Here is a 12,390-nt window from a genome sequence, read left to right as displayed (position 1 = left end):
TGTCATACTACACGCGTATCCTAAATCGACAGTGTTCCACAGCTAACGCAGACGAACCATACCTGAAACTCAGATCAATCATTTCCTCTTTAAAGACAAGTTAGAAATGTTAGAATTACCAATGAAAATGACCTCCTCGCAGAAACAATGTCAGACTGAATACACGGGTGTGACGTGAGTCCAGTCACTGAAGCTCTGAGTGTCGGACAGGGATGTATAAAAGGGAGAGGGAGGGCTTCCCTGGTGGCGCAGTGGTTGAGAGTCCGCCTGCCGATGCAGGGGACACGGGTTCGTGCCCCGGTCTGGGAAGATCCCACATGCCGCGGAGCGGCTGGGCCCGTGAGCCATGGCCGCTGAGCCTGCGCGTCCGGAGCCTGTCCTCCGCAACGGGAGAGGCCACAACAGTGAGAGGCCCGCGTAACGCATAAAAAAAAAAAAAAAAAAAAAAAAAACGGAGAGGGAAATACAAAGTACCTCCAGCTGTTGTTTTGAGGATTAAATGGAATTATCCCTCTGCACAAGTGCTGATGCCCGGTAACCGCTCAAAAACTATCAGTTGTTATCGTTGTTTATATTATTAATAAGTGAACACCTGCAAGCGTTTAGTGAGCTACTCTACTCCATGTAGGCACTGCACAGAATTTCTGTGTATTCCAACTCAAGGACTCCATGGAAGATAATATTAGAAACAAAAGTGGGCATCTATCAGAATGTCTCAGCGATTAAAAACCCTAGGAGAGCATTTCCATGTTCAAACCCCAAAGGGCACGTTCGGCAGCCGCTGTTTCATTAGCAGCAATAACAGTCAATGAGGCACTGAGACAGCTAAGGATGGAAAAGGCAGCGCAGAGAGCAGACACCCCGTCAGCAGGAGGGAAAGAACAGCGTGGGAGGGGCAGTCACGTGTGAGAAGAGCTGTTGAGGGTTTAAGGAAGAGAGAGGAAGCCTAAAAGCTTTACAGGTAGTAGAGGCCCGATGGAGAATGCTATAGTTGGCAGGACCTCTGGAGTTAAATCTAACCTGCTCATTTTAAGACATGAACTTGAAACTCAGGCAACTAATAGACACCTTAATAATGTTCACTGGATAGGAGATGTCTTAGAAACCATGAAATGTGGGATAACCCAATAACAGAGGAATTTCTTATTGATTCAGTGTTGAACCAAAGGTAGGCAGTTGCTACAAACCCTGCAGCACAAATGGGGCTAAATCATGATTTATGGCACAAAATGCTTGCAGAACAATGAAGATAAGTTGACGATGGAAAGGGAATTTGGCTTGTATGCTGAGATATTAGAAAGTAAACCACTCAATTATTTTTTAAAATTTTAGCAAAATGCGTTCAGGGAAAAGATAAAAGAAACAAGTCAACTTTGTAATGCAAAAAAAAAAAGGAAGCCAGGGTTAAAAATAATGAAGAAAGATGGGCAACTGTAATTCAGATGAGGTTTTACATGTTAAATCTTCAGAATGAGGACTAGAGATAAAAAGTGGGAAAGGTTATCGAAGAGAAACAATAGATTATACAGAGGAGAGGAGAAGATGTTTTAGGTTCTTTCTAATTCTTTGCTTCTCCTATCAATGAATGTGCCCTGTTCTATCCTGGGCAAAATAAGGAAAGAGGATAGGCAAAAAGAAGAGTCTGCAGAAAATTGCAGAAATGAGGAGGAGAGAAGAAGCCCAAACCCTCCCCAAACATCGGATATAACCACTGACTCTCACGTAACTGGTTTGTGAAGAAATGCTGCTTTGTAAGTAATGCCTAGGAGATTTTTTTTTAAACTATATTTCTATTTCCTGTCAATCATGGCAATTCTCTGATTTACTTCATACATGTTCTCTATCAAAAGAAGGGCATTTCTGAAAATGTCCTGATATAACTCAATAAACTGTTGCCCAGATCAATCACCACTGTGATACTATGATAAAATCAACAAGTGGTTGTTGTTTGATTGGTTTTTTTTTCCAAAAATGCACGCATTTATCAGCTTTAAAGAAAGAGTTGTCCTTTTTAATGTCTGTGGATTTGTTTATAGAGGAGACCTCAAATATCCCCGTTTTTCCTTCTTATACTAAAACAAGGTCTGCAAGTCGATTCTAGAAATTAAGCTTTTCTGCATTAAAACATAAGTGTACCTAGTTGTTTCATCACATCTCTTTGCTCCAGTTCCCATTTGTTAATAATTCTATAAAAATAAAATTATAAGTGATAAAAGAAATTTTACAAAGTTGCTTAGTTGTTAAACTAAACGAGTCTACTTGTCTTTTTTTTTTTTTTTGCGGTACGCGGGCCTCTCACTGTTGTGGCCTCTCCCGTTGCGGAGCACGGGCTCCGGACGCACAGGCTCAGCGGCCATGGCTCATGGGCCCAGCCACTACACGGCATGTGGGATCTTCCCGGACCGGGGCACGAACCCATGTCCCCTGCATCGGCAGGCGGACTCTCAACCACTGCGCCACCAGGGAAGCCCCTGTCATTTTTTTCGAGTTAAAAAAAACCTTAACATGATAATGAGTTGTTCTTTAATATAATTTTCAATTCTATCCTGAAGAAAGATGACAGCAGACTTCAATGAAGGGGTTACATTTCAATATAAACTTATTTCAAAGTTTGAAAGCTTTGCTCAGTGTCAACAAGAGAAAAATGTTATTAAAACAATAATACTTAACTGCGTAGAGCAAATAAGCCACTGATTAATCCGTTTAAAACGCGTGGTTCAATCAAAATATAAAAAACAGTAAAATGTACTTTTTTGGGCGGGTCGGTTGCTTTGCTTTCTTTTATTATTTTAAAGCAGAAGAAACCCAAGACTATAGACACAGAGATAAGTTAATATTTATCCAAAATAATGTATTATGAAAGAATTTGGTTTTAACTCACAGTTTGACGCTGTTTACATTTTAATGCCTCTTTCCATGGAAGCCCATGACATAATCTTAAAAGTAAAATGAAACATATCGGGTATGGATTTTAATATCAACATCTGGAAAGTAAAATTCTTCCATAGCAAGTATCTGTATTACTCCTCTCGTTCCAGTGATATCAGGAATATAAAAATGTAAAGAGCAACGGTCAACATATTCTAATCATTAGTTCCAGGCCACCTGGAACGTATCTTATCAGGTAACCATTCTTGACTCCAACTTTTGTTTCTACCTATGGCTTTCTCACTTTCTCTCCCACATAAATGTGATACTATTTTTTTCCCACCTACGAAAACAGGAGAGGGGTTAGGTGGTGTAGGTGTAGATGATCTGGGCTCCGACTGCTGGGCTAAATCTTGACCTGTCATTTCTCAGCTCTGTAATCTTGGGAAAGTAAGAAAATCTTAACGGGGCTTTGAAAATGGACTAAAATAATCCATGAAATTCTCAGCACGGCGTCTGACACACAAATGAAGCTCCTTTTCCACACAGTTGAAAACTCAAATCCAGTAATGAATATATTTTAGTATTAAGTAGAGGTCAGTGCAGTTATGCCTGACTCGAGCCTCCGCATTACCTAGAGAGGTTTTAAATTGAATGTGTTTCTGATGCCAGGGATGGGACAGGCTCTGAAATAAGCCTCTTCCCCTCAGCTCACGGCCTTGTGATGCACCTGTTGAGAGCATCTCTTCCGTCTCCTAGGAAGGGAAGTCGAGTCATGCTGCCTCTGGGCCTGCCTCTACACCTGGGGAGTGGGACGAATCCTCTGATGGATGAACTGGGGACGAGTCTCCTCAGCCCCTCCCTTCTCGGAGCGAGCCTCCCTGCAGAGACCACAACTTGTCCTCCTCCTGCCTGTCCTGAGCCTTGTCTGGGGGCCCCCTCACTTGGGAGACCTCATCTGACTCATAGGTGCCTTGGACTTACTTGGCCAAACTGCCTAATAATGGGATAACTTTATAAACCCTTTCAGCCACCACACGCAGTCACGTCCTCTGATGCATCCTCCATCCCTGATCGGGGTGATCTGGCCTCCGTCTTCACTGTTTGATTACCTCTCAGATGGTCCAGAACCCAGACGGTGCTTTTTATTCAGGGAACCCTCAAATGCTCCAGTGTCAGACATAATCTCCATCACCAGGCAAGACACAGGGTCAGAGATAGGAAGTACCTTCCTCAAGGTCCCACTGCTTAGATACAGCAGATTTTGGGTTTGACCTCAAATGTTTTTTTCTTTATGTATTTATTTATCTCACTGAGACGTAATCTACGTAACACAAAATTCACACTTTCAAGGTGTACAAGTCACAGCTTTTTAGCACACTCACCGATGTGTGTAACCACCTCATCTACTTCCAGAATACTTCCATCATCCCCCCAAAGAAATCCCATATCCACTCAGAGTCACTTCCCATTTTCCCCTCACCTCATTCATCCAACCACTAATATACTTTCTGTTTCTATGGATTTGCTAATTCCAGACATTTCACATAAATTCAGTCATATACTGTGCGGCCTTTTGTGTCTGACTTCCTTCACTTAGCATAATGTTTTCAAGGTTCATCTCCTTTATAGCATGTGTCAGTATTGAGGCCATATTTTAGATAACAAGAAATCATTAGTTTTATACTTAAGAGAGAAAAAATGAATATTTGTATTTCCTACTTGAGGAAATTTTGTCACGATGATAGTTATTGGAAACCTTACGTATCAATTTAGTTTAAAACACGGAATGTGTTTAAAATACTATCTTTGGTCTCGTGATGACAAAGGGAAGGAAGAACTGAAACGGTCAAAATCAGAGGGTTTTCATGCCTAACTCCTTGCTGTCCACAAGGATCTTTGGTAAATGTTGATATGCAGCTTCAATCTTCTAACTTTTGGTTGAGAGACAGACTTAATACTGATTGAAAAATGGCTGGTGACTAGAGAGGGTGACAAAGGAGAATAACTAACTCCTCAAGGACCAAGGTCTACGACTTTATCACTAGGGAGAAGGCACTTACAGCTTGCTGGGAAGGGCTGGAAGGTCAGGGATGATCTCTTCATAGGGTTCCTCTTGGGCCAAGGTCTGAACACAGGAAGGCTCTTGCATTCTTCCTTCCCAGGCAGACTCGGCTTTCAGCAGCATTTCCTCAATAAACTCAGATGCGGCAACATCTACGAGTAACAATAAGGTGATCAGAGCCAGTTGAGTGGGAACATCCCACAAAACTATTTACTTTCAAGAATTCTGATATGTAACATGCTAAAATTTATCAACACATGAAGCAAAACAAAAACCACTAAGAGTTTATGGTGGGAATAAAATGGCAGTGCCACCATTTTTAAAGACTGTTTTATGTTACATCAGTGGCATATTTAATTACATGACATAATATAAAATGACATAATAAAAAATATAAAATAATATAATATAAAAATAATATTCACTGCGTGGTCACAGGTAAAATGTGAAATCACTGAGAAGCTAAGCTTGAGAGAATTTAATGTCGTTTCATTCTCCGTGAAAGTCTTCCTTCATCCTGGTGAATGGGAATCAAAAGAGGAAAATAGGGGCTTCCCTGGTGGTGCAGTGGTTGAGAGTCCGCCTGCCGATGCAGGGGACACGGGTTCGTGCCCCGGTCCGGGAAGATCCCACATGCCGCGGAGCGGCTGGGCCCGTGAGCCATGGCCGCTGAGCCTGCGCTCCGCAACAGGAGAGGTCACAACAGTGAGAGGCCCGCGTACCGCAAAAAAAAAAAAAAAAAAAAAAAAAAAAAAAAAAAAAAAAAAGAGGAAAATAGCTATGCCTTCCCAAGGCCTGGGCTCTTATAAAACATGTAGTAGGCATTCTATAAGCATTCTACTAACTGGGTAGCTATACAAATAACTACTCAGTTGTGTTTTTAAAACAGTGGGTCTGACCTCTCTCTGTGATCTGGGGGGATTTCTTTTTCAATCTGAAATAAAAATAATTATATTTCCTTACAAATTACATGTGAACAGTGACCTCTGAACATATTTGAGCAGCAATACAGCTGTGCATTAATCAAATTTACACTTACTAACAACTGAAACTGAAAATCAATACATCCTGAAGAAAAATCACATGAAGAGCAACTAAGAACCTAATGGCTGTGGCTACTCCTTTCCAACCCCCACGACTACACTGCGTGACCTCTTGTGTCCGTGAACTTCAGTTATGTGGCTTTGTGGGCTGAGTGAGGTAATTCAGCTACCACAAGACGATATTGATGCCAGGATTTTATCATCATTTGCTTTAGATTAAATCATATCTGTGTAATGAGTAGGAGACAGCTCAGCGTCTTCTTCTTGGGAGATTATTTTCTTGGGAGATTATTTCCATACCAAGTAACAGCTATACCTCAAACTGCTTTTATCCCTCAGATAATTTTTTGTGTGTCCATTTCAAATTCAAGACACGCAAAATAACAAGAACATAATATAGTATTACTCAGCCATAAAAGGGGTCATTTGTAGACACGTGGATGGACCTAGAGACTGTCATACAGAGTGAAATAAGTCAGAACGAGAAAAACAATTATTGTATATTAACTCATATATGTGGAATCTGAAAAACTTGGTATAGAGGATCTCATTTACAAAGCAGAAATAGAGACACAAATGTAGAGAACAAGCGTATGGATACCAAGGGGGAAGCGGTGGTGGGATGAACTGGGAGATTGGGATTGACATACATACACTATTGATACTCTGTATAAAACAGATAACTAATGAGAACCTACTGTATAGCATAGGGAACTCTACTCAGTGCTCTGTGGTGACCTAAATGGGAAGGAAATCCAAAAAAGAGGGGATGTATGTATAGCTGATTCACTTTGCTGTACAGGAGAAACTAACACAACATAGTAAAGCGACTATATTCCAATAAAATTTTTTAAAAAATATATAGCAATGCTGATGATTTTCACGTGCTCGGCCACAAGATGGGTGTCTAGTTGATTGCTTTCTGCACTATGATTTTATGTGGCTCCTTCTTCTTGTTCTTGGTATATCCTGCATCTACCTGAAATTAATCAACAAATGTTTACTGAGAGCCTACTGTGGTCCCATTCCTGTGTCTCTCATGACCAACATGGCGTGGAGAACTGATTATACGGATGCTAGGCTTTGCGTGACCAACGTGGGCAAAATTGCCTAAGAGAGTCATCAGACACTAGGCCTGTGGCGGCCAGGAGGGAATCTAGACCAGCCGTCATGCCCCGGGCTCTGGGACTGTCACTGTCAATTGCCTTGAGTGTTTGTTTTGGTGAAATCGACACAAGACTTAAAAGGTCAAAGTGTGAGAGACAGAGTCCATGCAGTCCAGGTCAATGATATATTCCATTCTCTGGGAAAAAAGCCAGAAATACGATCTGGAAAAATGTGATCTCCTGTTAGATCTAGAGTTAACAGAGGACGGGGTTTACATGTACAATAAAAATATTTTTGAAAAAAGGAGAAAGCTACAAATTTCTATGTACTCTTCCAATATTTACCATTCGGCAAGTTTTTATAGATAATAGTAAAGTCACTACCCTATTATTAATATTAGCGTGGTTCTAAAGTTTGAGACTATTAAGCCATCTTATAGTTTGTTAAATCTTCAATTTATTTTTAGCAAATAAGATCAATAAACATTAAGCAATGATACTTAATTCCAATAAAATAAGAAATAGAGCAAATCTCCCATTCTGTCTTAAACGGGAGGTTTATCGGGTAATTATACACCTAGAAGCACGTGAAATAAGAAATCTCAGGTGTGAAGTGCTTTCAGGTTAGTAGAGGTACGAAAACAAGAAGAATAAATATATTTAAGTTATTCAGATCAATTAATACCTTCAACATTTTTACATTATTTCGTTACTTATGCAAGACTTTTCTCTTTGTTATTTAGAATTCTTATTTTTAATATACCCAAAGTAACTTACAGGTAGTAACACTGTTGTCAAGTTTTAAAAACTAGAAAATTAATGTAGTACCCACTTTTTAAAAGAGTGGTAGAAAGGACTCTAGAAAATTTCAAAAAGATATTGATTAAAAAATAAGTACCATTAAGATTTTCAAAGTTTTAAATTAGGTTGAGAATGTTAGTCTCTATTGCTTGCAGTATAAATATCTGCACAGAAAAAAATACTCTTACCGTTTAAAAATACCCTCATGAACAAGCATGTATTTGGTATGGTGAGAAACTAGTTAAAAAACAGAAAAAATATATTTTAAAGTAAATGACACTGCAGGAATCACTGGCCGGGAAATTTAAAGCCCAAAGAGCACACTGCAATGAAGTCCCTATAAACTTAACTGCTCTCTGACAGATGCTTGTAACGTAGCAGTGCACAGGAGTCTGTGAATCATGCTTGAACTGGGTTGGGTTTCACAGAGCATCTCAGGAGAGGCTGACTCACTTCGGAGCTGTGTCAGTGATGGGTCAGCAACTTCAATATGATGGGAAGAAGACAGTAACTGCTCAGGGGTCCAGGATGCTCACAACCTACCTGAAGCCTTCTCCTCGTTGCAGTTCAATAGGTGTGGATTTGCCTGATGCATCAAAAGAAGTTTCACCAGGTTTGCCTGAAACATTAAAGGTAATTGAAATAGGAAAGATTACGCTGGATACTTAAGATTCACCAGTAAATAATCCAAAGTTGCTATCCTCCAGGGGCACTGGTGGAATGAGAATACATTAGCATAACCTACTATGCTAAATGTTTCTTACTCTCTCCATTTCTTGTTTTTTTTTTTTTAATGACATTTAAACTGTTTTATCAATTAATGCATTCAAATAAAAAATTACTCATCAAGTGGGTTAAGTCGTTGAGGATTTGAAAAGGTTCACTTAACGCCTTTCACATTGATTTTAGGGCACCTAATGGGAGGAATCACATGTTACAGTGTGTTTTGTTTTAATTTAACAATTCATGAAAGTCACACTTCTTGTTACTGTCCATCCATTACAGCATCATGGACAATATGAACCTAAGGTCCAATGGACAATGAGAAAAACTTCATCTCAAGTTATAAGAATAAAGCAACTTGGTGAGAGATTAATATATTTTTTAAAGTTTATTATAAAATACATCGTACCTACAAATGTATGTATAAGGGATAGGTACCGTTGAAAGAGCAAATAATGAGATAGAGTCCAGTGCACCCAAGTTCTTTAAATGTCATTCATAGTATGTTCGTGTGTTCTTTTCCCAAATTATCCCTGTTCCTACTTCCCAGAGTTGACCACCGTCACGAATTTTATGTTAACCATTACTATGTTTTCTTTGTAAGCTTAGACCTTACTTAAGAAGTATCCCTAATCAACACATGGTTTGGTTTCATCTGTTTGTCTCATTTATAGAAATGAAATCCTGGTGTATATATTCTTCTGTGCTTTGCTTTCATGAATTAACATTGCATTTTTGAGGTGATGGGTTTAACCGAGCTCCATTTGTTTGTCTGACTGCACAGAACTGCATGGTACAAATACATCACAATTTATCCAGCTTCCTCTCAGTGGACATTCAAGGCATTGCAACCATTTACCTATACTTAAGAATAATGTTGCTATAAATATTCTAGTTTATATCTCTTAGTGTACACGTTCAAGAATTTCTTCAGGATAAATGTACTTAGGGCTGAAATTGCTGGCATAAAGGTCTGGTCATGTACAAGTGATGAGATACCTCCCATTTTTTTTTCAAAGAGTTCAAGTTTACGCTCCCACTGCCAACCAGAGTTCCTTTTGTTCCACATTCTATTTAATAATTTTATGACCAGCTATTTATATATTGCTAGATTCACATCCTCCCTAACACTTGATATTGTCATTTAAGAAAACTGAGCTACTATACTGGGAAAGAAGTAGTAACCCAGTATAGTTTAACTTGCATTTCCCTGCTGACAATGACATTGAACACCCCCTCGTGTACTTTATTTCCATTCTTATATTTTCTTCTGTGAAATATCTATTCAAGATTTTTTTGCCCATTTATTACTGAAGTGTTTTTCTTTGAATTATTGATCTATATGTTCTAGATGTATCTGTCAGATATATGTATTACCAATAATTCCTCCCATTCTATGGCTTGCCTATTCATCTTTTTAAAAATGTCTTTTGATGAACAGGATTTTTAAATTTTGTTTTACTTCTGTTTATGCATAACTTTCATATATTTTTTTTTCTTTAGTTGTTAGTGCTTTTTAGGTTCAAATAACTCTTTGCCTACTCAAAGGCCATGACAATATCATAATACATTTCCTTCTAAAAACTTTATAATTTGAACTTTTACGTCTATGGTCCATCTCAAGTGAATTTTTGTAAACGGCACCTAAAGGCTTAAGGTTAATTTGGGTCCAGCATCCTTTGTTTCTCAGCAGTATTTGTTAAAAAGACTATTTTTTCTCATTGAACTGCTTTTGAGGCAGTCTTGAAATAAGTAAAAAAAAACTTATATTCTTGAAAAAAGTATCTAATGTTTTTTTCAAGATAATTTTGTCTATATAGGTCCTCTGCATTTCCATATAAACCTCAGAATGAATTTTCAATTTCTGTAAGAAAGGCTGTAGTATTTTGATTGGGATTGCGTGAAGTAAACAGATGCTAGATTAGCTTTACACGGCTACCATAAAACATTACCACAAACTTAGCAGTTTAAATAATAAATAATAACTATCTTACACTTCTGCGGGTCAGAGGTCTGACGCCCGTCTCACTGGGTTCAAACCAGGGCGTTGGCAGCACTGTTTCCTTCCGGCCCCAAGGGAGCATCTGTGTCCTGACTTTTCCAGCTTTCAGAGGCGCCCACATTCCCTGGCTAGGGGCCCCTTCTTCATCCCCAGACCAGCAGTGTCACACCTCTCCGACCATTTCCATTGTCGCATTTCCCACCAACCCTCGGCCTGGAACGGGTCTCTGCTCTTAGGGGCTCAGTGATCACAGTGGGCCCACCTGGAGATCCCTTCCCACGTCCAGACCTTTAACTTAGCCATAGCTGCAAAGTTCTGCCTTGTCAGGTAACATATTGACGGGTTCTGGCGATCAGGGTATGGACAGCTTTGGGGGCCACTATTCTGCCTTCCATAGGTACTATTCTCAGCAAAACCCACTGGAGTCCCGGGGGGGAAATTAGATGGAATCCAGGGGATAAGATAACGTCTAACCTATTCTGTACGTAGTCTAGCTTCACTGGCTCACCGGGAGCCACGGGCAGAAGCCTCGCACCCAGCCCTTCAGACCAGAGTTCCTGGGGCCAAATGGCTGCACCCAAGACACCTCAGCTCTGAGGGCCGTGCGCAGAAGCCACGCCCACCACACCTTGTCCAAGATGGTGGTGGCGGGCCGTGTGCAAAAATCTGCACCCGGCACTGGAGCTGTGATCAACAAATGCACCTGTGCTACCCGCCCCCGCACAGAACTCCAACCCCTCCCACTGAGAGATCCCTATAACCAGCCACACCCACACCTCTCCGTTCTCCGATCAAAGAATAAAGCTTCCCCACAGAGAACCATATTCCATATCCTGTAATAAACCACAACGGAAAAGAATATGAAAAAGAATATATAGATATACAACTGAATCACTTTGCTGTACAGCAGAAATTAACACAACACTGTAAATCAACTATACCTCAATAAAATTTTTAAAAAAGAATAAAGCTTCCCTGCGCTTCCGAACCCAACTCGGTCCTGTTCTATTTGTGTCAGCAGGCCAGGCAGGAGGACCCTTGTTGGGGCCCAACTTGAAAGGGTCGGTAACAAGATCTTAATAATAGTCACTGTCTCAACACGTGAATGTGGCTTACCACCTCATTTATTTAGGTCTTCTTCACTTTTAAATTATATTGTTTATATTTATATAATACTGTTGTATAGTTTCCAGTGTAGAAATCTTACATATCTTACGTAAAAACTATCCCTATATATTTTATGTTTTCAATGTGATTTTTCTTTTTAATTTTGGAGATTCCTTTGGAATTTGTATTCTTTCTCTTTTCCTAAGTTTGTCTTTCCATTTCTTGATTTACTATATTGACTAGAAGGGGACTGGCTTTTCTGATCTGTGGCTTTGTTGTTTCTGTGACGTTTGTCAGTCATTCTCCACCCATGCAAGCACTCTGCTCAGACACTCCAAAGTATCTCCCCACCCATCAATCACTGCTCTCGTTAGTATTCTCATTGTAAAATTAATTAGATTTTAACCAGTTTGTGCCATTGCTAGCTTTCCCACAAGTCCACTGCAAATCAGTGTTTGGTTTTACAGCACACAAAATATATCAATAACACTTAAATCACGTTACAGCAGACTGCTTATATTTAGGGTTTATTTTTATTTCCAAATATATACAGTTTACTAAAGACATAGATGTTCTCTCGAAACCTGAGAGACAGAATATATAGAGCAGGGTCCCAGGACATCGAAATGGGCATAGAAAAGAGCTTTGTTTTGTATCAAAAATTTGAGAGATTTG

General features: G+C 39.6%; 1 protein-coding gene across 1 annotated transcript in view; it reads right to left on the bottom strand.

Moving 5' to 3' along the window:
- MYO16 (myosin XVI) overlaps positions 1 to 12,390 on the bottom strand; it is a 411,612-nt gene that overhangs the window by 287,088 nt on the left and 112,134 nt on the right. The window contains 2 exon segments of the mRNA XM_032611435.1: positions 4,932 to 5,085; positions 8,427 to 8,502. Of these exon segments, the coding sequence (XP_032467326.1) occupies positions 4,932 to 5,085; positions 8,427 to 8,502 (230 nt within the window).

This window comes from Phocoena sinus, chromosome 18 (genome assembly GCF_008692025.1).
Source record: "Phocoena sinus isolate mPhoSin1 chromosome 18, mPhoSin1.pri, whole genome shotgun sequence".
NCBI classification, from domain to species: Eukaryota; Metazoa; Chordata; class Mammalia; order Artiodactyla; family Phocoenidae; genus Phocoena; species Phocoena sinus.
The sequence above is the reverse complement of the archived record's forward strand: the minus strand, read 5'-3'. Positions and strand labels throughout refer to the sequence as shown.